Here is a 23,323-nt window from a genome sequence, read left to right on the forward strand (position 1 = left end):
AACATCGTATTTACCACGTCATTAACCTTGACAAGTAAAACCACACTCAGACAACATGAAACTTTAATGTTTCGTGTTCCACTCGTCAGTAACTAACACCAGCTTGCTATTAGTTAGACGATGTATCAAAACTAACACCAAATTGGCGTCAGTTAGACACTAAATCCAAGCAATTCACAGTGTGAGTGGAACACGAAACATTAAATTCCAACTCCAACTAAATTCCAGCCGTTTAAAAACATATTTATATCATGCGGACTATTTTCGTTTATTGTTTATTATGTATCTATGGCATTTTACGGACGCGTTTGAATATTCAGACACGGGATCGACGCCTATCAACGAGGAGGCAGCAAAGCATACTGTTCACGGTTGTTGAACCATAGTTTTTCAATCGTTTGTATAGGTTACCTAGTAATCTTGAGTTTATCTTTGGTTAGGTCTTGTGCCCTTATGCGCAAATTGGTTAATCCTTTTTTTCCTTTGGGAAAGACAAATTGCAACATCGAACTATCACTCGCAGAACTTAGAATTTTCACCGGCTATACAGACCTGACGTACACGCTGAAAACAAAGTTACCTACTTGATACTTGATGGGCTACAGCTGCTCCTCGATGCGCCTACGCCGAATGGAGTATCCTCCTCCATTGGACTCGATCCTGGGTCAGTCAATTCCAGTCGCCCTGAACGTTCAGCGCCCTCAGGTCCTCCCCAACTGCATGAAGCCATCGTGTACGCGGCCTGCCACGAAGCCGACGTCCTCTTCCGGGTTCCCTGTTGAATATTGTTTTCGCTTGACGCTCATCCGGCATTCGGACCACGTGTCCAGCCCACCGTAGTCTGCCGTGTTGTTTCAGCTTCACAATATCTGTCCCTTCATATACTTGGTATAACTCATGGTTCATGCGACGCTGCCAGATTCCATTCTTCTTCTCTACTCTACTCTGAACTCTACGGTCGACCACCGAGAGAATCAGCATCGTATATAGAGCGAATTTCATCTTCGTTCGCAAACTGCGGGACTTAAGCTGGTTACGAAATCCGCAATAAGCGCTATTTGCAACTGCAACACGCCTTTTCACCTCGCGGGTAACATAGTTATCGCACGTCACTAGAGTTCCAAGGTACACACAGTCATCTACAATTTCAAATATTTCAACACCTAGCACTACTATACTACCACTACCACTACTGTTGTAACGACATTTAATTACCAAGGGAGTGGAAGGCGAAGTATATTTTTCAATATTAGGAGCCATAGTACTCAAGGGAGAGCAAGAAGTTGAAGGAAGGAAGTTTAGGAGAGCGTGGAATAGGGTCATATGAGCAAGCTTAGAGTTTCCCAGCGACTTAACCCTTTGTCTGCTACCGCAGGAGTCAGGATCTTTTGGCATTAGAAATGCGAATCACCTGAGTCTGCGGCATGTCCGGACGAGCGCAAAGTAACTTTGTAATTCATGCTGTTGGAACCAACAAAAAGTTAAGTCACAGAAAACTTCCACACTAAGCCTTTTGCAACGTTAAAACACTACTGGACCAACGTTGTTTATCAGCGACCATGTACTTTTTTGCCAGTATTAATCATGAGTCCAATTCTAGCTGTCTCCCTCCTAAAAAGCGCAAATGCTTCTCCACGGCACGTCAATCAATCCCGATAGTGTCGATATCGTCCGCAAGGCCCAGGAGCATGTGTGATCTTGTGATGATGGTACCTCTCCTTGCTCACCAGCTATCCTAATCGCTCCCTGAAGCGCTATGTTGAACAGTAGATTCGACAGTGCATCACCCTGGTTCAATCCATCCAAGGTTACGAAGGGTGTCGAAATTTCATCCGCAACTCTTACACTTGATTTAGATCTATCCAGTGTTACACGAATCAGTCGTTTTACCATGTTCTAGCATTATTCGCCATAATTCATTTCGTTTCACTGGATCGTACGCCGCCTTGAAATCTATGAACAGATGATGTGTCTGCAAGTTGTTACCCCCAGAATTCATCGAGAATTTATCTGAGGTTAAACATTTGTCATTGATCAATCCACACGAAAACCGGCTTAGTATTCATCGAGGAAGGACTCAAGCGGTCTCAATCTGTTGAACAAAATACGGGACATGATTTTGTATACCTAATTAAGAAGGGTTATTCCTCGGTAATTAGAGCACTTCAGTCTATGCCCTTTCTTAAAGAGGGAGCAAATGAGGAGTAGGACTTCATATAGATGTTCACTGACGTGTTTAAGAAATTCAACCGGGAGTTGGTCGTTCCCCGCAGCTTTGTTGTTTTCAGTTCCTTGATAGCTTTTCTGACCTTATATGGTGTAGACGGCTCCACAGCTTGTCCGTCATGGTTAATGTTTGCGCTGTTCTTTGATACTTCTTTGCTTCTCAAAGCTAATTTTCTACCTAGTAGCCACTTTTGTTTTCTCTGTGAGCAAATTACGTTCTTGGTTGTTGCACATGACGGGTGATGGTGCTGTTTTTCTCCGTACACCATTCACAGTTTCGTAAAACCTCCGCACATCGTTCTATTCCATGCTTTCTTGCGCGTCAGTAATAACTTGTTTTTCGTACTGTTTTTTCTTTCTGCGGTGAGTTCGTTTCTCGGCTGCTCTTGCTTTCTTGTACTGTTCTCTGTTACATCGGGTAGCTGACACCAACATTCTGCTTCTAGCAACGATCTTCTCCTCTGACCCTCCACATCGAATCAACCAGCCCTCGATCGTCGTTGCGCAGTGCCTGTCACTTCTCGTGCTGTTGTGCTCATCGCTCCATGGACTGACTCCCATAGATCGTTGATGTTATCACTTACGTTGATTTCACTAATCCGTCAATCTAATTTTTAAGCTTTTTGTGTGGATCTAAACCCAGGTCTGGGCCTTGCTCAGGTTCGGACCTGATAAGGGTTAGGTCCAGTAACTAGTCCGGATTCAGACTCAAATAGTTCGGATCCATGGACTGGTCCGGAACCGTGACTCATCCCGGATTTGGGGTCTGGACATAAAACGGAGTCAATGCAACATCCCCAGACGAAAATCCGGAAGACCAGGTAGTTTCTGCCTGTATTTCGGCAGACGCTAGCCATAATTCCAACAGAAACCAACCAAAATTCCGGCTGGATTAGCTCGGTACTAATACAATCACAGGAATCGACCAAATTAATCCATATACGAACAGAGCCGAGGTTGACACATATACGGACAACTGCTGAAGTTCGCCATATCACCGTATAGTATCTTTAAGGTAATATGTGGTTAGTATTGCAATGCTCAATGACGTGGTCTATTACCAAAATGATAATAGAATCTGACTCAAAAGTAATAGAAACTTTTCCGTCGGATTTTGGGTGTGTGAACCCGATAACGGCATACAAAATCAGTACCATATATATGCATATCGACCGATGTGTAGCAGAGATGAACGGATATAAAGGGGGGCACGGTTACACGAAAGGAATGTGTGCAAGACATGATAACGTTTACTTTAGAAAAAACTGGAATTTTGCCGAAAGTGAAACATTGTTAGCAAGATAAATTTAACCAGTCAAAATGATCGCCGTTTCTTGGCAGGCTTAAAATTTCAACGGTAAAACTACAAAAATAATCAGTTATGTAAAAGAAATCTCCCATTTTCCATAAAATAAAAATGAAAGTCTTTAAAGAAGAGTTTGTGATCCATGAAATATAAAAATCTAATGATTGAGCAACCGAAAATAAAAATTGCAAAGACAGAACTTGCTTCATAAAACCCGTTTCAAATAGATTAGAATATCAAAATCGGAAATAAACTTTTGGCGTAAAAATCGGACAAATATACTTCAGCGTAAGATTCGCTTAAAAAGTTCACACCCATTAAACTCGGCAAGCTCCTGTATAAAAACCGGTTAAAATGAAATAAATCGTACGCAGGAGCATCCGTATATCGTGATGTACAAGATTAAATGTCGGCTAACAAAAACTACTTTGTAAGAATCGGATAATTTTTTCCGATTTTTATACTGAAGGTCTTTTATCCGAATCTTACAAAGGAGACTCCTCGTCCGATTTTTATGTATGTCCCCTGTGCATTTCGCAAACTAATTAATTTTTTGAGTAGCCATGAGCCAAAAAAATATTTAAAATTAAAATCAGGCAGAGCCTCAGATAATTTTAAGTTGTTCCAAAGTAAGTCCTGCCACATAAAAGGTTATAGGAATTTTGAGTGAATAATCTAGGTTTATTATTCTAAACATGTGCACATATTCGGTATTAAATTGAAGAGAAATAATTTGTCTTTCTAACAAATAGTCTGTCAACGGCTTACTAATAGCTTGAATGTGATTATCAACTATTTTTCGCAAATCAGTTTCATGATATCGTGAATAGTGAATAATAATTTGTGATTTCCACCACATACATTACTATCTGAATTCTCTTGCGTAAATATTTGGCAAGCAGAAATGTTGTATCAAATTCGAATTAATTTCTTGCAGTTTTAGCAATAAATGATACATTTTATACTAATTTTAAAAGATAACCAAAAAATTATCTACATCGACCCAACAAAAATTTTCAATCGCCATGCATAAGCATTCCCTAACACGGTCGACGGACCCGAGCATCAACAAGCCAAAAGTTGAAACTTCATTCGTATATTTTTTGTCGATACTTTGTATACTTTCAAAGAGAAACAAAGTGAGATAATATGGCTGAAACCGCTACCGAAGTTGCTGCTGCGGCTCCTGCTGCTGCGGCTCCTGCTGCTGCTTCACCGGCCAAGGCTGCCAAAGGAGGTGCTGTGAAACCGAAACAGCCATCTACCCATCCACCGGTGAATGATATGGTTCTAGCTGCCATCAAAACCCTGATGGAACGCAACGGATCATCGCTGCAGGCTATCAAGTAAATACATCGCCTCCAACTACAAGTGTGACGTCGCCAAGTTGGCTCCGTTCATCAAGAAGTCCCTGAAATCGGGCGTCGAGAAGGGAAAGCTTGTCCAGACTAAGGGAACTGGCGCTTCCGGATCGTTTAAGGTTAAGACCGACGCTAAAAACCAGCTGGTGAGAAAAAACCGAAGAAAGCTGCCGCCGCCAAGAAGGCTGCTGGAGAGAAAAAAGCAGCTGCCAAGAAGCCAGCTGGTCAGAAGAAGACTAAGAAACCGAAAGCAGCTGCCGCTAAGAAATCTGTGGCGAAAAAAGCCAAGGCAGCCCCTGCTGCTCCCAAACAAAAAGCCACCAAGCCATCGAAAGTCACCACCAACAAGCCCAAGACCCCGAAGCCTAAAAAGACTGCACCAGCCAAGAAAGCTGCTCCGAAGAAAGCCGCCGCTAAGAAGTAAATTCAGCTGATGCTAACTATTGCATTTGTTGACTCAGTATAATACAAAACAGTCCTTGTCAGGACTACCAAGTAATTCTCAAAAGAATTTGATATTTTCCATGGAATAACAATAATTTTTCGCAAAGTGGGTAACACAAATTAATACTATAGTTACAAAGCGGGAAGAGTTGAAAAACTGTTCTTGCTCTCATCATTCAATTTATAATGTCAAATGTTATATAACGCCCCCTTCTAGTAAAATTGACAATGTTTCACCTGTGCTATATTTCTCCTTAGTTGAGAAAAATTTGGTTAAAAGCTAATTTTGCTCCACTAAGGATAAATTATTTCAAATCACATTTGCGCATTAAGGGCACAAAGCCTATCCTATAACTAAATTAGGTATGAAATTTGTCTTTCGACTTCGTCTCATCAGAATCCAACACTTACTTAGGGACAGGATTAGGCTAGCGTCGGATTAACGCAAGCTCCAAAAATGGTTTTGTACCCTTAACGTACAAATGTGGTTTTAAACAATGTTCTTCTCAGTGGAGAAAAAATAGTTTCTACCCAAATTTTTCTCCATTAAGAAAAAATACAGCATATACAGAAAAAAAATATTTTGTGATTTTAAATTTATTTTCATGCACATATTTGGAGCATGAGTATAAATGTAAAATTAAGTTCCACAACAAATACACACAATTTGTCGTGCTTTCTTCAACGAATTTTGTTATTGCAGTTTCATTAAACGGGATACCAATGCACTTAAATGTATTTTTAATCCTATATTGCTGTAAAATAAATTACATGTAATGTTACACGAACGAAAATGAAAAAAATCATATGCTTTTTGATGCTCCCAGTGAGTGCATCGAATTCAGCATAATTTTCAATTAAATTTTTGATTCAAGCTTTGTATGTTTACATTCGTATTTATTTACATGTCGTTTAAATTTCTTTATTTTTAGGTGTGTAGTGCATCTTGCATTGGCTTGTTTCGATATCACTAGTTCTCATCAGCTTTAAAATGAATTTATTTTTCTTCGCAATTAGTGAAGAATGAGAAGAATAAGACACGAGACGAAGTCGAAACGCAAATTCCATAACCAATTTAACGTTTCAACGAATAACAATTTATTATCAACACTATTTGCTTAAATTTGACTAAAAATTTAAATAAATTATTTATGGGATTTGCGTTTCGAATTCGTCTCATCAGAATCTGACACTAACTTAGTGCCAAAACTAAATTAGCGCCAGATTGACGTTAGCTCTAAAAACGGAGATCCAATTTGTGTTTCTGAGCAAACCCTTAGTCAAGCGTCATGTTGCCCTAAAGAAAAAATTTAAGCCAACGAGAGCTAATGAAATTAAAATTTGGTTCGGCTTAGCAAGCCAATGCAATATTCAATATGCTATATTTCTACCAGTCTTAGCCTTGGCAATCAGTTACTACCGTCGGATCCTGATGAGAATTCGAAACATAAATATCCAATATTATCAAAGTTAGGTATGTGCTTCTTTATGCACAAATTTGGGTTCAATCCAATTTGCTCCAAGAAGGAAGCAGTTTATGAAATAGAAAATGCAAACTAATTCTTTTAAATGATTTTGGTGGCCCTGAAAAGGGCCTTTTTATATTGATCCAAGTGAATTCTAGCTATTTAACCTCCAAAACCGTACAAAGTGCGTCCCTGCCGTTTCAGAGCATAGACGACATCCATTGCGGTGACTGTCTTGCGCTTGGCGTGTTCAGTGTATGTAACGGCATCTCGGATGACATTTTCCAGGAACACCTTCAACACTCCTCGTGTTTCCTCGTAGATCAGACCGGAGATGCGTTTCACACCACCACGACGAGCCAGACGGCGAATAGCGGGTTTGGTGATTCCCTGGATGTTATCACGAAGAACCTTGCGATGACGCTTGGCACCTCCTTTTCCGAGTCCCTTTCCTCCTTTACCGCGACCAGTCATTTTCTCTGCTTATTGATGCTACTTTCAGTCCGAACAGTTGAAGTGAAACTTATGCCTTTTTGCCGTTACGTATGTCCTTTATATAGTCGACGAGAGGGTATGTTTTTCCGTTTCTCTTTGCTTTGCTTTGCGGACCAAGCCCGTATAAAGAGGGGTGATAGCTGCCTGAGCGTTTCATTCTTTGTTTTATCTTCATCGCGTTCAGTTCTAGATAACTCAACCAACAAAAAGCAATGGCTCGTACCAAGCAGACTGCTCGTAAATCGACCGGAGGAAAGGCTCCTCGTAAGCAGCTGGCGACAAAGGCTGCTCGTAAAAGTGCTCCAGCTACTGGTGGAGTGAAGAAGCCTCATCGTTATCGACCGGGAACAGTCGCTCTTCGTGAGATCCGTCGTTACCAGAAGTCGACTGAGCTTTTGATTCGAAAGCTCCCTTTCCAACGCCTGGTTCGTGAAATCGCTCAAGATTTCAAGACTGACCTGCGTTTCCAGAGTTCAGCTGTTATGGCCTTGCAGGAAGCCAGTGAAGCCTATCTGGTTGGCCTGTTCGAAGACACCAATCTATGCGCTATACACGCCAAGCGAGTCACCATCATGCCAAAAGACATTCAACTGGCTCGTCGTATCCGTGGCGAACGTGCTTAAAGCTTTCATTAAATGTCATCGACCACAAACCAACGGCCCTTTTCAGGGCCACCAAATTCATTGTTAAAGAGTTAGAATTTGAATATTCTTTGATTTTTGATTTTTAGGCTTGATTTTGTATTTCCCGCTCTATACTATTTGGAAACAAAAAACAGACGCCCATTTCAAACGCTTGAATTTTGTGAAAAATAACGGTCTATTAAAGAGTACGTTTGATTATTACTGACAGATGTGCTATTGGGTTTGAGTGGATTCAAGGGTGATCTTTGGGTACTAGTTTAGATACATCGTCTAACTAGACACCCAGATGGTGCTAGTTACTGACGAGATGAATTCGAAACACAAAAAAATAAAAATAGAACTTAATTCAAGGGTGGTCATCAAGAGATTTCAGAATAGCCGACAGCTATACATCTACACTGAAAATAATCCACACGTTCTAATCAAGTACTCACTGCGCTTCATAGCATAGTGCTTTTCTTTTGGATTTCATAAACATTACATTTCACTTTCAAGTGTTTTGCCTATGCTTGTGCTATGTGTGAAATGGCATGGCAAAAATGGCGGATGGGAGGAATGAAAGCTACGCCGCGCTTTTTTTCTGAACTTATCTATAATTTCGGGTAAGCATACATTTCTTGAGTTTCTCAAATTTGATTAATATTTATGCAGCATTTCCAATGTTCATATCAGAATTGATCAACTGTGTAGAAAATAAATGAATAATAAAAACAAATATATCATTTGAAATAAAATATTTTTTTCTGTTGAATTTCAAATGCTTATAACAAATGCTTATAACTTTGGACTTAATAAAGGGACCATTAAATTATAATAACGCAACATTAAATTGCTTTAGAAGTGTTATTGATTGTCAAGTCACCACAGAACCGAAAACGTTATTCTTTGCCCGAGGTTTTGATGCGGGTTAGCACCATCTTCAAGGGATAAACGTGGAACGAAACAAATCATTTATCCCCTGATGCTTGTCAAAAAAATAGAAACAAACATTTTTTTCTAAATAACGCAAAGCATGTAAGCACATCAAAGTGAGATCAAAATATGATGTCATATATATGAAAAAGTTTAAACCGATATCAAAATAAGATTTCGATTTGATGCCTGATATCAAAGTACGTTGTCTACTTGCTGTAATTTTGATGTTTTGATGATGCTCGGGTAGCTATAAAATAGCAGTACTGTACTGACGGTTTTTGCAACGACGTGCTTCTACCACTCCTGATTTATTAGAAATATGGCAATGAAAGGAACGATTTGTACACAACGGGTTCTATAGTGCCATATGCTCAGGTAATAAAGCTACGCATTGACGCCGATTATTTTCTTTAACCTACCCGTGGAAAATTTGGTACATATAACATTACCTTTTGTTTGAGAAAAAGTACCTGCGCAAGTTCGCACAGACTGAAACAAAAACATGGAAAATTTAAACATTTGTAACGTACTTCGGTGAAGATCAATTTAAATCATTTTTTTTTTCACATTCCCAACAATACACCGGATAGGAAGTTGAGCTCATTGTCGTCCCATTCCTATTGGTATCTCATCGATATGAAGCTATTGTCAGAACAGCTCAACGCACTGACTCAAATGGTATGTCCAAAACAGGAGTTTCTTCTTTGCATTTTTGTTTCGTGCAGACACAAGTATTCCACAATTTTAACGTCACTTATTGCTTCACAGAAATGGAAAAATAATGCATGGTCCTCCATTAGAGTGAAAATAGACACACCATTCCAATTTTAAACAAAGATCTCATTTTTGTAGAACTTTTGAAAATGAAAATTTAATTTGATTCTTCGTGAAAGGGCCGAGTTTTTAGTGCAATAGTCAGAAGAATTTACTTGGAGCTGGTGTATTTGGTGACGGCTTTGGTGCCTTCCGAGACGGCGTGTTTGGCCAACTCTCCTGGCAGCAGCAAACGGACGGCGGTCTGTACTTCGCGGGAAGTGATCGTCGAGCGTTTATTGTAATGTGCCAGACGAGAAGCTTCGTTAGCAATGCGTTCGAAAATGTCGTTAACAAAGCTGTTCATGATGCTCATGGCCTTGGACGAGACTCCAGTGTCCGGGTGGACTTGTTTCAACACCTTGTAGATGTAGATAGCGTAGCTTTCCTTCCTGCGTTGCTTACGCTTTTTCTTGTCTCCCTTCACAATGGCTTTCGTTGCCTTGCCGGATTTTTTGGCGGCCTTTCCACTGGTTTTCGGTGCCATTTCAACTGACGTATAATGTTTTTACAATGCTGCAAACGAATTGATAAGTACACATGGTATGCCGTGTCTCTTTTATACTCGTTCAAAGTGAAAAGAAAGCCCGTCCTTTTTTATGTTTTCCCGTTACATTTCCTTCGTAGCTTCACCCTTCCGTAGTTGATGAACATTGCAGCGGGTATATAACGAGTGTCTTTCCGGGCAAGTGGCATCAGTATCGCTCTATTGCAGTACGTTGCTACGTGAAACCAAACTCTAACAAAGAAAATGTCTGGACGCGGTAAAGGAGGCAAAGTTAAGGGAAAGGCAAAGTCCCGCTCGAATCGTGCTGGTCTTCAGTTCCCTGTGGGCCGTATTCACCGGCTGCTGAGGAAAGGAAACTATGCCGAGCGTGTTGGAGCCGGAGCACCCGTCTATCTGGCGGCTGTGATGGAATACCTCGCTGCCGAAGTGTTGGAATTGGCAGGAAACGCTGCCCGTGACAATAAGAAGACCAGAATCATCCCGCGTCATCTGCAGCTGGCCATTCGCAACGATGAGGAGTTGAACAAACTGCTCTCTGGAGTGACTATTGCTCAAGGCGGCGTTCTGCCAAACATCCAAGCAGTGCTTCTGCCCAAGAAGACCGAGAAGAAGGCCTAAATCGAACGCTGAACCCACTTTTGTACAAACCGTCCTTTTCAGGGCGACCACATCTTTGCGATAAAGAAGAAAATGAAATTGTTTCCGATGGGACATATTGTTACGGAAATAGAATCTCAGAGTAGGGATCATATGCACTAAAATGCAGCTCGTTGATACTTACTCATTCTGAAATGAGTCAATCAATTCAATTGGAATCATCGAAATACGTTGTCAAAAATACTGTTTACAACGCATTCTTAGTTATACACTTATTCAAAAACCCATTGACATGATACTCAGAAGCATCATGTTGAGGACGTTCAAAGAATCCATTCTTTTAGGATGCTTTTTTTCCAGTACATTTTGTTTCACCAGATTACTAAAAGATTAGTTTCCTTAATCATAAAGGTCTATAATAAAAACTCATCACACGAAAAAAACTAATTTTTAGAATCACTAATGTTATGCGAAGCGGTAATCCATACGACATTTGAGCATGAGACTATAGCAAGTTTAGTTTATTTCGATACAAAATGGTCTATAATCTAATGGATTGACGGGAATATTTTAGTTACAACGTCGAGTAATTTATTCTAGCTTGTTGTTAAGATCTAGTTTTTAAGATTGTGAAAAACTTTCGTGTTTAACTGGAAAATAAAATGCATTGGAATGTGATATAAACCATGTGGCAATATTATTATTTCATATCAAATCCGAAAATGTTTGCAATTTTGATATAGGCGTTTTGGGGCGATTAAATGGCGCATTCGGGAGGCGATTTAAGGTTGTATAGAGAGATTAGAAAATGACGGTGGCAAATCACCCAGATATTGTATTGGAAATATCTCCCTAGTTGCTCCCAATTTGTCGGCAAATTGAAGGGCAATTAGCGCATTCGAGATGTCAAAAAGCCCTCCGTTTGCCGGCAACTTGCCCTTTTTAATTGGAATTCGGCAGGAATGTGCACAGAATAACGATTGATTAGAATTTCAACCAAAAAAGTAGATTTTTTTTTATTTCGACTAGTTGATATTTGGGTGAACAGTTTTTGCTGAAACTGATTTGGGCTGTTATTTTGATGCTGACAGTCGCAACCTGGATACAAGTGTCTCAGTCTAGGCACAAAACGTGAAACGCTTCTCGACAAACATATGATTAGGACGTAAGAGCCAATTGTGAATATTTTCTTTGAAGGGAAATTCCAGACAAACCGTTACTGACCGAACACAGTTTAGGGCAGCTAATGAAAGAGGAAACTGTTCTCTTTTGTTTACTACTAACATCTGTGATTGACGAGTAACGGTTTGTCCGGAATTTTCCTTCAAAGTAAATTTAACAGTTGACTTATATGCCCTAATCATATGTTTGTCGAGACTTGCTTCGGTTTACAACTTTTGGTACAGGACTCAATCGCATAAGCCGTTACACAAATGTTTCTGCCAGTATACCGAAAACTGGAATTCATCTTCCGGTTTATGCTTTAATACGTTACTACGATAGCTTTAAGATGGTTTTCGCAATGTTGTATTACAACAACATTGCGCATTTAAGGGTTAAGGCGTATAGGACAACTGCTGAAGTTAGCTTTGAGGGAAGAATCCGGACAAACCATAACTCGCCAATCTCAGCTGTTGATACTAAACAGAAGAGAAAAGCTTGCTTTTCGTTGGCTGCTGTGAACTATGCTAGGTCAATAACAGTGTATACGAAATTTTCCCTCGAACTGTAATTTGACAGTTGTCTTATATTCCCTAATCATACGTTTGTCGTGACCAAAGCTGCTGATTTGTGACAGGTTTGTTTGAATTTGCCGTGAGACAAGTTGGTAGTCTTGAGCGATTCGTAGTAACTTTACCTAAGGTCGACTCCTGCCAGCAGAAGACAGAAGTCTGTAAGATTTCAAGCCTGTTCCTAATGAACTTTCCACTTCTAGTTTTTCAAAATTACGCTTCTTTGTTCTCACTGGAGTACTATGGCTCTAAAATTTCATAACATTCCCCACTAAATAATCTCTAGCTAATTGAATGTCGTTAAAAATATTGGAAGAATATTATCAGGTCTGCGGGACTTGTAGGGCTTGAGGAAATAGATTTGTTCACTTGCCCAAGGCCGTTTATGTGATCTTTTGATACCTACATACCATTTTTTTCGCTATTTGCATCAACTGAAAGATTTAGCAGTTCTATATGCCGAAAATGCAGCCGTTTGAATTTATTCATTTGACAGCGTCATTTTGCTGCAATTCAGCAGTTTTACAATTACAATTGCTGAATTTTCAGCAAAGTTAATCGGTCAAATGCATCAAATTCAAATTACTGAGCTTTTCGTATCTTGTATTGCTGCGTCTTTCAGCTGATGAAAATTTTGCTGAAATCAGAGAGCAAATTTTGGAATATAGTTTCGAAAGTATTAGAGTATTTGGTCAAGTTTAATTCCGATTGACCTCATTGTGGGTATGCCTTTCTCAGGAAGCTTGTAACATGTAACAAGTCCAAAGGTTTTAGTATAAAGGTACGCAGAGTGATTAGAGATTGAAGTCAAAATGTCTACCTATCGAGCAAAACTAGAATCCAGCTTTGCTACAGAGGTGTCAGAGATTGATTCCAATTGTGCTCTATAGGTAGACTTTTTTGACTTCACTCTTTGTGTAACTGTTGTCTATAAACTGTGGTTAAGCCTAATTCCAAAAATACAATTGGTGAATTCGATTAAACTGTGGCATTTTCATCGTGTCCGCGGGAATGCATTGGTAATACAATAAAAGGGCTTCTAAACAAAAAGATTTTCTGAATATTAATCCTATATTTAAGAACCTCGAAAGTAAATTAACAATGGATCATACATCTAATCATACATGCAAGTAAATTCAACTAGCGAATGGCATTAGATTTACATTTCAATTCCAAATTTAGAGCCATAGTACTGATACTAAAGATAGATTTAAAATGTCTCCTGTGTATTTAGAACTAATTAATTTGTAGATTTGGCAAGAAATAAATAATATCTAACAATTCAATCATGCAGGGACCCACACGAAATCTAGATGCCGAAGCAAATATTTTGGCACATTAATGGTATGATTTAGAAGTAAATAATTTCAGTTAGTGAATTGATAAACAAACGCATGTACGATGCTATTTTGAGGAGAAAACATTTATCTTTTAAACAAACAGCATTTCAAATGAATATTTATTGTTCAAATGTGAAAATTTACCTATTTTTCGCAAATCAGTTTCATAATGCTGTGAATAGCGCATAATAAATTGTAATTTCCTGCACATATATTTCGATGTGAACGCACTTTTGTAAATGTTAGGACTGCCCAAACATTGCATCAAATAGAAATTAATTTACTGCAGGATTTGAACTGATAATGATTCGAAAAATACTAATTTAAAGGATTTGTGCATAAAAATTATCTACACTTGCCGAGCAGTAGTTTTTAATTTCTATGCATAAGCATTCCCTAACACGGTCGACGAAATCGAGCACCAACAAATCAAAAGTTCCCACTTCATTCGTATATTTTCCTCAAAGTTCGTGTACATTTCCAGGAGAAATAAAGTGAGATAAAATGGCTGAAACCGCTACCGAAGTTGCTGCTGTGGCTCCTGCTGCTGCCTCTCCGGCCAAGGCTCCGAAGAAGGCCAAGGCTGCCAAAAGCGGCCCTGCTAAACCGAAAAAGCCATCGACCCATCCACCAGTGAATGATATGGTTCTAGCTGCCATCAAAACCCTGAAGGAACGCAACGGTTCATCGCTGCAGGCCATCAAGAAATACATCGCCGCCAACTATAAGTGTGACGTCGCCAAGTTGGCTCCGTTCATCAAGAAGGCCCTGAAATCGGGTGTCGAGAAGGGAAAGCTTGCCCAGACTAAGGGAACTGGAGCTTCCGGATCGTTCAAGGTTAAGGCCGACGCTAAGAAACCGACTGGTGAGAAAAAGCCAAAGAAGACTGTAGTCGCCAAAAAGCCAAAGAAGGCTGCTGGAGAGAAAAAAGCTGCTACCAAGAAACCAGCTGGCGAGAAGAAGGCTAAGAAACCGAAAGCTGCTGCCGCTAAGAAATCTGTTGCGAAGAAAGCCAAGGCAGTCCCTGCAAAGGCCGCCAAGAAGGCAGCTGCGCCCAAACAGAAAGCCACCAAGCCATCGAAAGCCGCAGCCAACAAGCCGAAGACCCCGAAGCCAAAGAAGGCCGCACCAGCCAAGAAAGCTGCTCCAAAGAAAGCCGCCGCCAAGAAGTAAATTCAATTGATGCAAACTATTGCATTTGCTGGCTCAGCATAATAACACAAAACAGTCCTTTTCAGGACTACCAAATAATTCCCAAAAGAATTGGATTGATTTTTTCCATCGAATAACGAATTCTTGAATCAATATGCTCCTTATTAACCAGTACACCTCATCTTTAATATTTCTTTGCAAAAGAGATAAGGAAAATAATATTACACTTTAAAGCTATAAAGCAAAAAAATTCTATTTCGTGCTTTGTTCGTTAAATGTGTTGGATAAAATATTTCGTTCCACTCATTTAGCGAAAAAACCATATCTCAATGCTTAACGCTTTATACTCTCTATGGTTTTGTAAATTTGTTGCTTTACAAGTTAGAACAAATGTTACACTTACATTTTCATTATTATATCCTAGATAATATGCAAATACACAATTTTCAATGATACTCAGAATCTGAATAAAGTATTCTGTCACCGGGACAAATAGTTTGCGTGTAATATGTCCCATTTTCATTTGAGTCAGTGATTTATTAGTATTCCTAAACAGAGTGAACGGTAGGGAATAGGTCACTTGCTAATCGACAGAAGTAGTTTGTGACGTACGTCACACCCATATTCGATTCGCTGCTAAAGCGCGTCTAAATTTCAATTGAAATACTCGAACCTAATAGATATTTTGCAACAGTGCCAAAAATGGGGCAGTTTCCACACTAGAGGAAGCTGTTACCATCGCTTCTCAAAAGTCTAAAAAAACAACAGATATGTAAGATCATAATGATTCTCGAGGCTTTTTAGAAACACATATCTCATTGTTTACTTTCTCTTCTGTTAATTCATTACAGTTTTAAAAAGCCACCCGTAGGTTCTAGCTAACGGGTAAGTCGAACTGAGATGATAATTCGAAACACAAAAATCCAACTCATCAAAACTAGTTAAATGCCCAAACTTGGGTTTAACCCAATTGACTTTCTTCCTAGGAAGAAACAGTTTGTGAAATAGAAAATGCCAACTAATTCTTCAAAATGATTTCGGTGGCCCTGAAAAGGGCCTTTTTTAAGCAGTTCCAAGTGAGTTCTAGTTATTTAACCTCCAAATCCGTACAAAGTGCGTCCTTGTCGCTTCAGAGCGTAGACGACATCCATTGCGGTGACGGTCTTGCGCTTGGCGTGTTCAGTGTAGGTGACTGCATCTCGGATGACATTTTCTAGGAACACCTTCAGCACTCCTCGTGTCTCCTCGTAGATCAGACCGGAGATGCGTTTTACACCACCACGACGAGCCAGACGGCGAATGGCGGGCTTGGTGATTCCCTGGATGTTATCACGAAGAACTTTGCGATGACGCTTGGCACCTCCTTTTCCGAGTCCCTTTCCTCCTTTACCGCGACCAGTCATATTCTCTGCTTATTGATGCTACTTTCAGTCCGAACAGTTGAAGTGAAACTGATGCTTTTTGCCGTTACGTGTGTCCTTTATATAGTCGACGAGAGGATATGTTTTTTTCGTTCCTCTTCGCTGATTGGCTGTTCCGTGCGGACCAAGCCAGTATAAAGAGGGGTGATGGCTGCCTGAGTGTTTCATTCTTTGTTTTATATTCATCGTGTTCAGTTACCTAGAAGACATCAACCAACAAAAAGCAATGGCTCGTACCAAGCAGACTGCTCGTAAATCAACTGGAGGAAAGGCTCCTCGCAAGCAGCTGGCGACGAAGGCTGCTCGCAAAAGTGCTCCTGCTACTGGTGGAGTGAAGAAACCTCATCGTTATCGTCCGGGAACAGTCGCTCTTCGTGAGATCCGTCGTTACCAGAAGTCGACTGAGCTGTTGATCCGCAAGCTACCTTTCCAACGCCTAGTTCGTGAAATCGCTCAAGATTTCAAGACCGACTTGCGTTTCCAGAGTTCAGCTGTTATGGCCTTACAGGAAGCCAGTGAAGCTTATCTGGTTGGCCTATTCGAAGATACTAATCTATGCGCTATCCACGCTAAGCGAGTCACCATCATGCCAAAAGATATTCAGCTGGCTCGTCGTATCCGTGGTGAACGTGCTTAAGACTATCAGCTTTCATTAAATCTCATTATCAAAAATACAAAGGTCCTTTTCAGGGCCAACAAATTCAATGGTTAAGAGTTAAAACTTGAATTTTCCGTGATATTTTAGTTTGATTTGGCATTTGGCATTAAGAATCCCGCTCTATACTATTTGGAAACAGAAAACACTACAATTTCGAACGTTTGCGTTCTGTACAAATTAAGCTCTGTTCAAAGGTAAGATCGATATTCGCCGGCAGATGGGCTATAGAATTTGAATGGATTGACGGTTGATCACAGATTCAAAATGGCAGACATGGTTATACTTTTAGTTTGGAATATACTGGTATGATTGCGCTAGTATTCAAATGGGTATTCGTTCACCGGTTTACACAAGATTTAATACTTATTTATTTGAACATGGAGTTATCAATGCTATATTTCTTTGCAGTGAACAAAAATTTGGGTAAAAATACATTTTTCTCCACTAAGGAGGAAATTGTTAAAAACCACATTTGCGAAATCACCTTTGACACTCCAAAAACGGAGATCCAAATTGTGAAGAAAACGAAACATTTAGTTTGGCTTAGTAAGCCACTTCAAGATGCACTATGCTAGGTATATTTCTCTTTAGTGGATAAAAACTTCGGTAATTTTCTTGAATAGGGGTATGCTGATGAACACAATTAGTGTCTCAGTTTTGGGAACTAGCGCCAATCTGGCGTTAGCATAATCCTGTCATTAAGTTAATGTCGGTTTGTGATGAGACAAAGTCGAAAGGCAAATTCCATCACTAATTTAAATGGAGTTATTTGATTCAAGGTGTTATTCTAAAGTTTGGAAACCACGCAGTGACAAGGTGTGGCACAATTTTAACCGATCACTTACTCAACAAAATAATATGAAGTAATCGGTAATATGCCGCAATTTAACAAAATGTGTTTCTCGAAATAACGGACTCTTACCGTTTTCCATTTAATTTTACATTAGAGAAGCTAAAGGTCGAAAAAATTCAACTATTTCATTTAAAACGACAATAAATATTTTTGAGTAAATTCTCAGCATTGTGCTCCTGTGTAGCATGTCTTTTTGTTCCATCGGAAACAATTTCAATTTCATCCTTATCGCAAATATGTGGTCGTCCTGAAAAGGACGGTTTGTAAATAGGTTGGTTCAGCGTTCGATTTAGGCCTTCTTCTCGGTCTTCTTGGGCAGTAGCACAGCCTGGATGTTTGGCAAAACACCGCCCTGAGCAATGGTCACTCCAGAGAGCAGTTTGTTCAGCTCCTCATCGTTACGAATGGCCAGCTGCAGATGACGCGGGATGATTCTTGTCTTCTTGTTGTCACGGGCAGCGTTTCCTGCCAATTCCAATACTTCGGCAGCGAGGTATTCCATCACAGCTGCCAGATAGACGGGTGCTCCGGCTCCAACACGCTCGGCATAGTTTCCTTTCCTCAACAGACGGTGAATTCGACCCACAGGGAACTGAAGACCGGCACGATTGGAACGGGACTTTGCCTTTCCCTTAACTTTGCCTCCTTTACCGCGTCCAGACATGATGTGTTGTTTTCGAATAGAGTAGCAACTTTTAACTGAAGTAGAGGTATACTGATGCCAAGTACCTGGATAGACCCTCGTTATATACCCGTTTCAATGTGCATCATATATCACTAGGGTAGGGCTGACGGAGCTATATTTGACAAACATAAAAAAGGGGACGAGCATCCGATGCTTTCGATGTGAGTATAAAAGGACTAGCATACATGGCTTCAACATTAGTTTCTTTCAAGCACCGGAAAGCATAACACCATTGTCGAAATGGCACCGAAAGCAAGTGGAAAAGCAGTCAAAAAAGCTGGCAAGGCAACGAAGGCCATTGTGAAGGGAGACAAGAAAAAACGTAAGCAACGGCGGAAGGAGAGCTATGCTATCTACATCTACAAGGTGTTGAAGCAAGTTCACCCAGACACCGGAGTTTCCTCGAAGGCCATGAGCATCATGAACAGCTTCGTTAATGACATCTTCGAACGCATTGCATCAGAAGCTTCTCGTCTGGCTCATTACAACAAGCGCTCTACGATCACTTCCCGCGAGATACAGACTGCCGTTCGTCTTTTGCTGCCGGGAGAGTTGGCCAAACACGCTGTCTCGGAGGGCACCAAAGCTGTCACTAAGTATACTAGCTCCAAGTAAATTCATCTTATCGCTGCATCGGAATAATCGGCCCTTTTCAGGGCCAACAAATTTTCGCCAAAGAATCAAACTGGATTTTCCTCTACCTTCAAATCAAAAATGATAAAATGAATAAACTTGCGACGAGAAATCCAAAATGTAGTGTATTTCCCTCGATACCCAATGTATATTGACTATTTCGGGAAGAGACAATTCAGAATAGTGATTTTTACCAACTGGTGGCAGCCTATTTCTCTTGTCAATGCTACTCGAGTAACGAGAAGGCGGCTCAGTTGAAGAATGACGCAACCATCATAGCAGCAAGCAACGCAAAATTCATTTGATATCATTGTTATTATTATTTATTGTTATGCATTCTTACCTTTACGTCTCCATTATTTAACTTGACGATGGTATTTACCACCAATTTATCAATATTCATATCAGAATATTAATGTGTATTTCCCTTTTTTCCTCGATCTTGGACTTTTAGTTATCTAGTTTCTTTTCGCTGTTTTCCATGAATTCTGCTTTGTGGATTTCACTTCTTGCTTTCTCTGTAAGATACGAGGGAATTAACCGGTTTTATCGAAGCTCTCTGCCTGTCATGGGCCATTTGGTGAAAAGACGAATGAGCCTTTCTTCCGAAGAGTTGCAACGTATATGTTATATTTTCTTTTTTGGTTCTATTTGTATCTAATAGCAAGCTCTTTCTAGGTCCGCCGATTTCATCAATTATTTTTTCTCACCCTTTGCACTTTACCTTGTATTTCTTTTTGTTTGTTTTAGTGCTTTTAGAGTTCGTCTTACCATTAATAAAACATTGTACTATTTTAGTTCAAATGATTATTTTCCAATATGTGAAGCACTACTATTTCTCTGCTTCCACTTAATGTTTTTACTTCTCCAATAATAGACGAAATACTAAAATGATATAGAGAAATATACATGAGTGAAATAAATAGATTGTAAGATACATATTGGCTAAATTGGATGTTGTGGTAGTGTTTTTAACTATGTTACATTTAATAACTTCAAACGGTGATCGAGTAGACTAGTAATGTTTTTTTCATATCGTGCATGTTTCCATTTCATAGTCTTTGGTTGATCATTGACTCATTGAGCCAAAAGGCACGGTATTTTGCAGTATTCTGCTATCTGAAACTAAAATGGAATTTATTATCCCATCACATTCTTCCTTATAGTACATTTTTGGCGTAGAGTGGGACTGATGAGCATTTCTAATCCTTCCAAAAATGCGTGCCTCCCCTCAACCCAAGTTTAAACTAGGATGAATTGGCGCATGTGAATAAATTCATTTGGTATCATTGTTGTTATTAGTAGTTGTTATGCACCTTTCCGCTGCCGTAATTACTTATTTCCTTGATCTTGGGCTTTTAGTCATCATTCTTCTCTTCGCTGTTTCCACGAGTTCCTAAACTGTACATCCTACAGCTTCCTTTTTAGATTTCCTTATTTGGATTTCACTTTCTGTTTCTCTGTAAAGTACAAGGAGATGTTTGGTATTACTTTAATCACTGATTATGTCGACGAGCTCTGCCTGTCATGGGTCAATTTGTGATTCTTCTTCGTTCATTCTTCAGAGGAGTTGTAGGTTTAACGTGTTATTAGACCTCTCCACATTTTGAAAAAGTTCCAAAATTTGCATTGATCAGCTCAAAATCTTGTTCTAGTTTTGAATTTAGATGTTTCTACCAAAAATGGCTCAAATGCCATGGTTAGGAGGTGTTTTCAAGCAAAAATCGTATTTTTGACTGTGTATTCATAGAAAGTTTACTTATAATTAAATTTTATAAAAATCGCATATCAAAACAAATCAATAGAAATTCTTCCTTGAACACTCCTCCACAGGTTTTATCAGATGAACATAGTCGTTTTCGCAACAATAACACTATTTAGAAGCTTTGCAATTGAAATTTGTTCTAACTATGAATTCTAAATGAATTCTAAAACTATGAAAACATACGGCTAATAGGCATGTAATTTCCATGTCAAAAAACTGAATTACTGAAAAGATTCTTATGTATTATATGCATTTCTTCCATACATCATGTTTTTATTGTAAACGATTTTTATAGTTTTTTGCATTTTAGTAGCAGTATCTCGCGTTGGGGTAAATCGACCACGATTTGCACTATTCATCTAAACATACATCAAATGGATTAGGACTCGACCACTATGATTGGTGGTTGTATCATAATTATCTCAATAACTATTCGGTTCCAGTAGCGTTCAGAACTACCAATCATAAGGTCATGAGCTCGAATCTATTTTCAAGTTTCCTTTTCAATTAAATTGTCACTAAAGAAATGTTTTTCATACATTCGTTTAATGTGTCATTTAATATTTGAGCAAATTCTAATCCGGTAAAGTAAAATAATATTCTATTAAATATTCATATTATAATTATAGATTATAGATGATTATAGATTTATAGACGATTTAATTTGTCACATGGTTTCATAGAGCAGTGGGTAAATAAATTTCTTAATAATGATCATTAATACTATTAAAAATATTAATTATAACGATTAAATGTAACAATAAGAAACAAAACACTAACAGAAACAATGATCGAAGATAAAAAGATAAACTATTTGCTCAAGAATACCACGTTTAGTAAGCTTACTACATTTTCTCTTACTATCGAACACATTTAATAACAATTCCTGTTTTTGCTGCTCCTTTTGGGTACCAAAATTATAATTTAAAAGGCAGGTTATCTGTGCATTCCGAAAATCTTCAAATGTACATCGTTTCGGGTCTACATTGAACAAAAGTTCCATCGGTATTTCCATTGTTTCGAAGAATGACAATGAATTGGCTGAAACAAGTTCATGTAGCTTGTCGAATTCGCTTATTTTTGTTCTTTCAATGTTCAAGTTTTTAATCATTTCTTCTTTTGTTTCAGGTGAAACTTCGTCGTCGAAAAAGGCAAGAGCTACATTTTGCTCCCCTAAATAGTCCAAATGTCTTCGAAATTTCTCTACGGCAACACGGTTGACAATCACCTTTTTATGCTCACTTAACCGTTGTAGTAACTCAAGATCTTTGCGAGATCCTGTGCAATGAACTTAACTCTTCTCATGTTACCACGAATTGTACACGCAACAGGAATATTTTCAAAGAATAAATAGCTCTTGCCATCCATCTTGCTCTATGCAGAGCTTTAGAAATAGACAAAAAGTATTTAATTTCACTTCAGCGTATTGAAATTGAAATTCTATTTACCGGGAGCTTTTATCTTCAACACGCGACCGCCGAATTCCTTAACGCTTAATGGCCATCAAGGCTAGTTCAAGGAGTTCTTTATAATCTGCGCGCGCTACCAACGTTCGGAGATATTGCTCCGCAGTCCGAATAAGTCCACCTTTCAACTTTGCGACATTCTTGATATTCATTAATGGCCTAAATGTGCTGGGTATGATGTTGTGCCAGTGCTTTTAAAATCTCCGGAAAATTGTAATTTCTGGACCGTTTGGTTTTTCATCAAAAGCTTCTCTAAAGACGGCCTTCAAAACAAGCTCAAAAACATGATGTCGACAGGGAAAGTGAAGCAATTTTCTTCCGATCTCCTGTTCCACTAGATTAACACCTCCATTATGAACTTCTGAATTTGCTGCAGTTGTGTCGTAACCAATCGCTTTTATCTTTGCAGTAACTCCAACCTCCTTGAGGGTTTTCCAGACCCACTTGGAATTGCGGGAGTACCGAGAGGCTGTTCGTTGTCGTTTCCTGTAACCGTTATTGCCAACCTTTTTTTTGCTTTTCGAGCCGGTCCTCTCGCCATCAGCTTAGTGTCTATGCGCCTTGTGTACAAATTCATCTCTATTTTTTGTCTGATATTGGACTCGAAACTACATAAAACTAAAATCAATCAAATAAAAAATAAATTTGTTTAGCATACTGCTGTGGTCTCTCTAATTAGTTCTAAAGACTTAAGAGGGTCATGGTCTACTCTCATGGTTTCAAAAAATCGATTTTGATCGAAATTTCGATTTTTCTTTGTTAATTTTACAATCTCTATGTAACTGAGAATACGCCACAGAAAGGATTTGCTGAAAATCATATTTCTTGGCATGAGTCCAGAC

At 39.2% G+C, this 23,323-nt stretch overlaps 9 protein-coding genes across 9 annotated transcripts; 6 read left to right on the forward strand and 3 right to left on the reverse strand.

Moving 5' to 3' along the window:
- Positions 1-4,681: 4,681 nt before the first annotated feature.
- Positions 4,682-5,317, forward strand: LOC131676026 (histone H1B-like). The gene is made up of 2 exons (XM_058955152.1): positions 4,682-4,850; positions 5,037-5,317. Exons 1-2 carry the CDS (start codon positions 4,682-4,684, stop codon positions 5,315-5,317), a joined length of 450 nt encoding a protein of 149 aa, XP_058811135.1.
- A 1,648-nt stretch (positions 5,318-6,965) lies between these two features.
- LOC131676027 (uncharacterized) lies at positions 6,966-16,425 on the reverse strand. The gene is made up of 4 exons (XM_058955153.1): positions 16,097-16,425; positions 9,787-10,162; positions 9,328-9,346; positions 6,966-7,280 (listed from the first exon to the last, which is right to left on the reverse strand). The coding sequence occupies exons 1-4, from the start codon at positions 16,401-16,403 to the stop codon at positions 6,966-6,968; spliced, it is 1,017 nt and encodes a 338-aa protein (XP_058811136.1). The 5' UTR covers positions 16,404-16,425.
- On the forward strand, positions 7,505-7,921 carry LOC131678387 (histone H3). The gene has a single exon (XM_058958518.1). The coding sequence runs from the start codon at positions 7,511-7,513 to the stop codon at positions 7,919-7,921; it is 411 nt and encodes a 136-aa protein (XP_058814501.1). The 5' UTR covers positions 7,505-7,510.
- On the reverse strand, positions 9,754-10,181 carry LOC131678386 (histone H2B-like). Its single transcript, XM_058958502.1, has one exon. The coding sequence runs from the start codon at positions 10,155-10,157 to the stop codon at positions 9,783-9,785; it is 375 nt and encodes a 124-aa protein (XP_058814485.1). The 5' UTR covers positions 10,158-10,181; the 3' UTR covers positions 9,754-9,782.
- LOC131678385 (histone H2A) lies at positions 10,381-11,381 on the forward strand. The gene has a single exon (XM_058958486.1). It carries the CDS (start codon positions 10,422-10,424, stop codon positions 10,794-10,796), a length of 375 nt encoding a protein of 124 aa, XP_058814469.1. The 5' UTR covers positions 10,381-10,421; the 3' UTR covers positions 10,797-11,381.
- Positions 14,317-15,073, forward strand: LOC131678373 (histone H1-like). Its single transcript, XM_058958457.1, has one exon. The coding sequence runs from the start codon at positions 14,353-14,355 to the stop codon at positions 15,019-15,021; it is 669 nt and encodes a 222-aa protein (XP_058814440.1). The 5' UTR covers positions 14,317-14,352; the 3' UTR covers positions 15,022-15,073.
- A 182-nt stretch (positions 16,426-16,607) lies between the features above and the next one.
- Positions 16,608-17,089, forward strand: LOC131678381 (histone H3). Its single transcript, XM_058958469.1, has one exon. The coding sequence runs from the start codon at positions 16,648-16,650 to the stop codon at positions 17,056-17,058; it is 411 nt and encodes a 136-aa protein (XP_058814452.1). The 5' UTR covers positions 16,608-16,647; the 3' UTR covers positions 17,059-17,089.
- A 1,089-nt stretch (positions 17,090-18,178) lies between these two features.
- LOC131678391 (histone H2A) lies at positions 18,179-18,636 on the reverse strand. The gene has a single exon (XM_058958531.1). The coding sequence runs from the start codon at positions 18,594-18,596 to the stop codon at positions 18,222-18,224; it is 375 nt and encodes a 124-aa protein (XP_058814514.1). The 5' UTR covers positions 18,597-18,636; the 3' UTR covers positions 18,179-18,221.
- A 201-nt stretch (positions 18,637-18,837) lies between these two features.
- Positions 18,838-19,260, forward strand: LOC131676384 (histone H2B-like). Its single transcript, XM_058955452.1, has one exon. It carries the CDS (start codon positions 18,858-18,860, stop codon positions 19,230-19,232), a length of 375 nt encoding a protein of 124 aa, XP_058811435.1. The 5' UTR covers positions 18,838-18,857; the 3' UTR covers positions 19,233-19,260.
- The last annotated feature ends 4,063 nt before the right edge of the window (positions 19,261-23,323 follow it).

Source organism: Topomyia yanbarensis, chromosome 1 (assembly GCF_030247195.1).
Source record: "Topomyia yanbarensis strain Yona2022 chromosome 1, ASM3024719v1, whole genome shotgun sequence".
In the NCBI taxonomy this organism is placed as follows: domain Eukaryota; kingdom Metazoa; phylum Arthropoda; class Insecta; order Diptera; family Culicidae; genus Topomyia; species Topomyia yanbarensis.

Excerpts from the sequence above, each read along its gene's own strand:
- LOC131676026 (XM_058955152.1), top strand. The coding sequence starts at position 4,682 with ATGGCTGAAACCGCTACCGAAGTTGCTGCTGCGGCTCCTGCTGCTGCG. Across the intron at positions 4,851-5,036 it reads CATCAAAACCCTGATGGAAC|CTGGTGAGAAAAAACCGAAG; the intron begins GCAACGGATCAT and ends GCTAAAAACCAG.
- LOC131678387 (XM_058958518.1), top strand. The coding sequence starts at position 7,511 with ATGGCTCGTACCAAGCAGACTGCTCGTAAATCGACCGGAGGAAAGGCT.
- LOC131678386 (XM_058958502.1), bottom strand. The coding sequence starts at position 10,157 with ATGGCACCGAAAACCAGTGGAAAGGCCGCCAAAAAATCCGGCAAGGCA.
- LOC131678385 (XM_058958486.1), top strand. The coding sequence starts at position 10,422 with ATGTCTGGACGCGGTAAAGGAGGCAAAGTTAAGGGAAAGGCAAAGTCC.
- LOC131678373 (XM_058958457.1), top strand. The coding sequence starts at position 14,353 with ATGGCTGAAACCGCTACCGAAGTTGCTGCTGTGGCTCCTGCTGCTGCC.
- LOC131676027 (XM_058955153.1), bottom strand. The coding sequence starts at position 16,403 with ATGACTGGTCGCGGTAAAGGAGGAAAGGGACTCGGAAAAGGAGGTGCC. Across the intron at positions 10,163-16,096 it reads CACTTTGTACGGATTTGGAG|TTGAAATGGCACCGAAAACC; the intron begins GTTAAATAACTA and ends ATTATACGTCAG.
- LOC131678381 (XM_058958469.1), top strand. The coding sequence starts at position 16,648 with ATGGCTCGTACCAAGCAGACTGCTCGTAAATCAACTGGAGGAAAGGCT.
- LOC131678391 (XM_058958531.1), bottom strand. The coding sequence starts at position 18,596 with ATGTCTGGACGCGGTAAAGGAGGCAAAGTTAAGGGAAAGGCAAAGTCC.
- LOC131676384 (XM_058955452.1), top strand. The coding sequence starts at position 18,858 with ATGGCACCGAAAGCAAGTGGAAAAGCAGTCAAAAAAGCTGGCAAGGCA.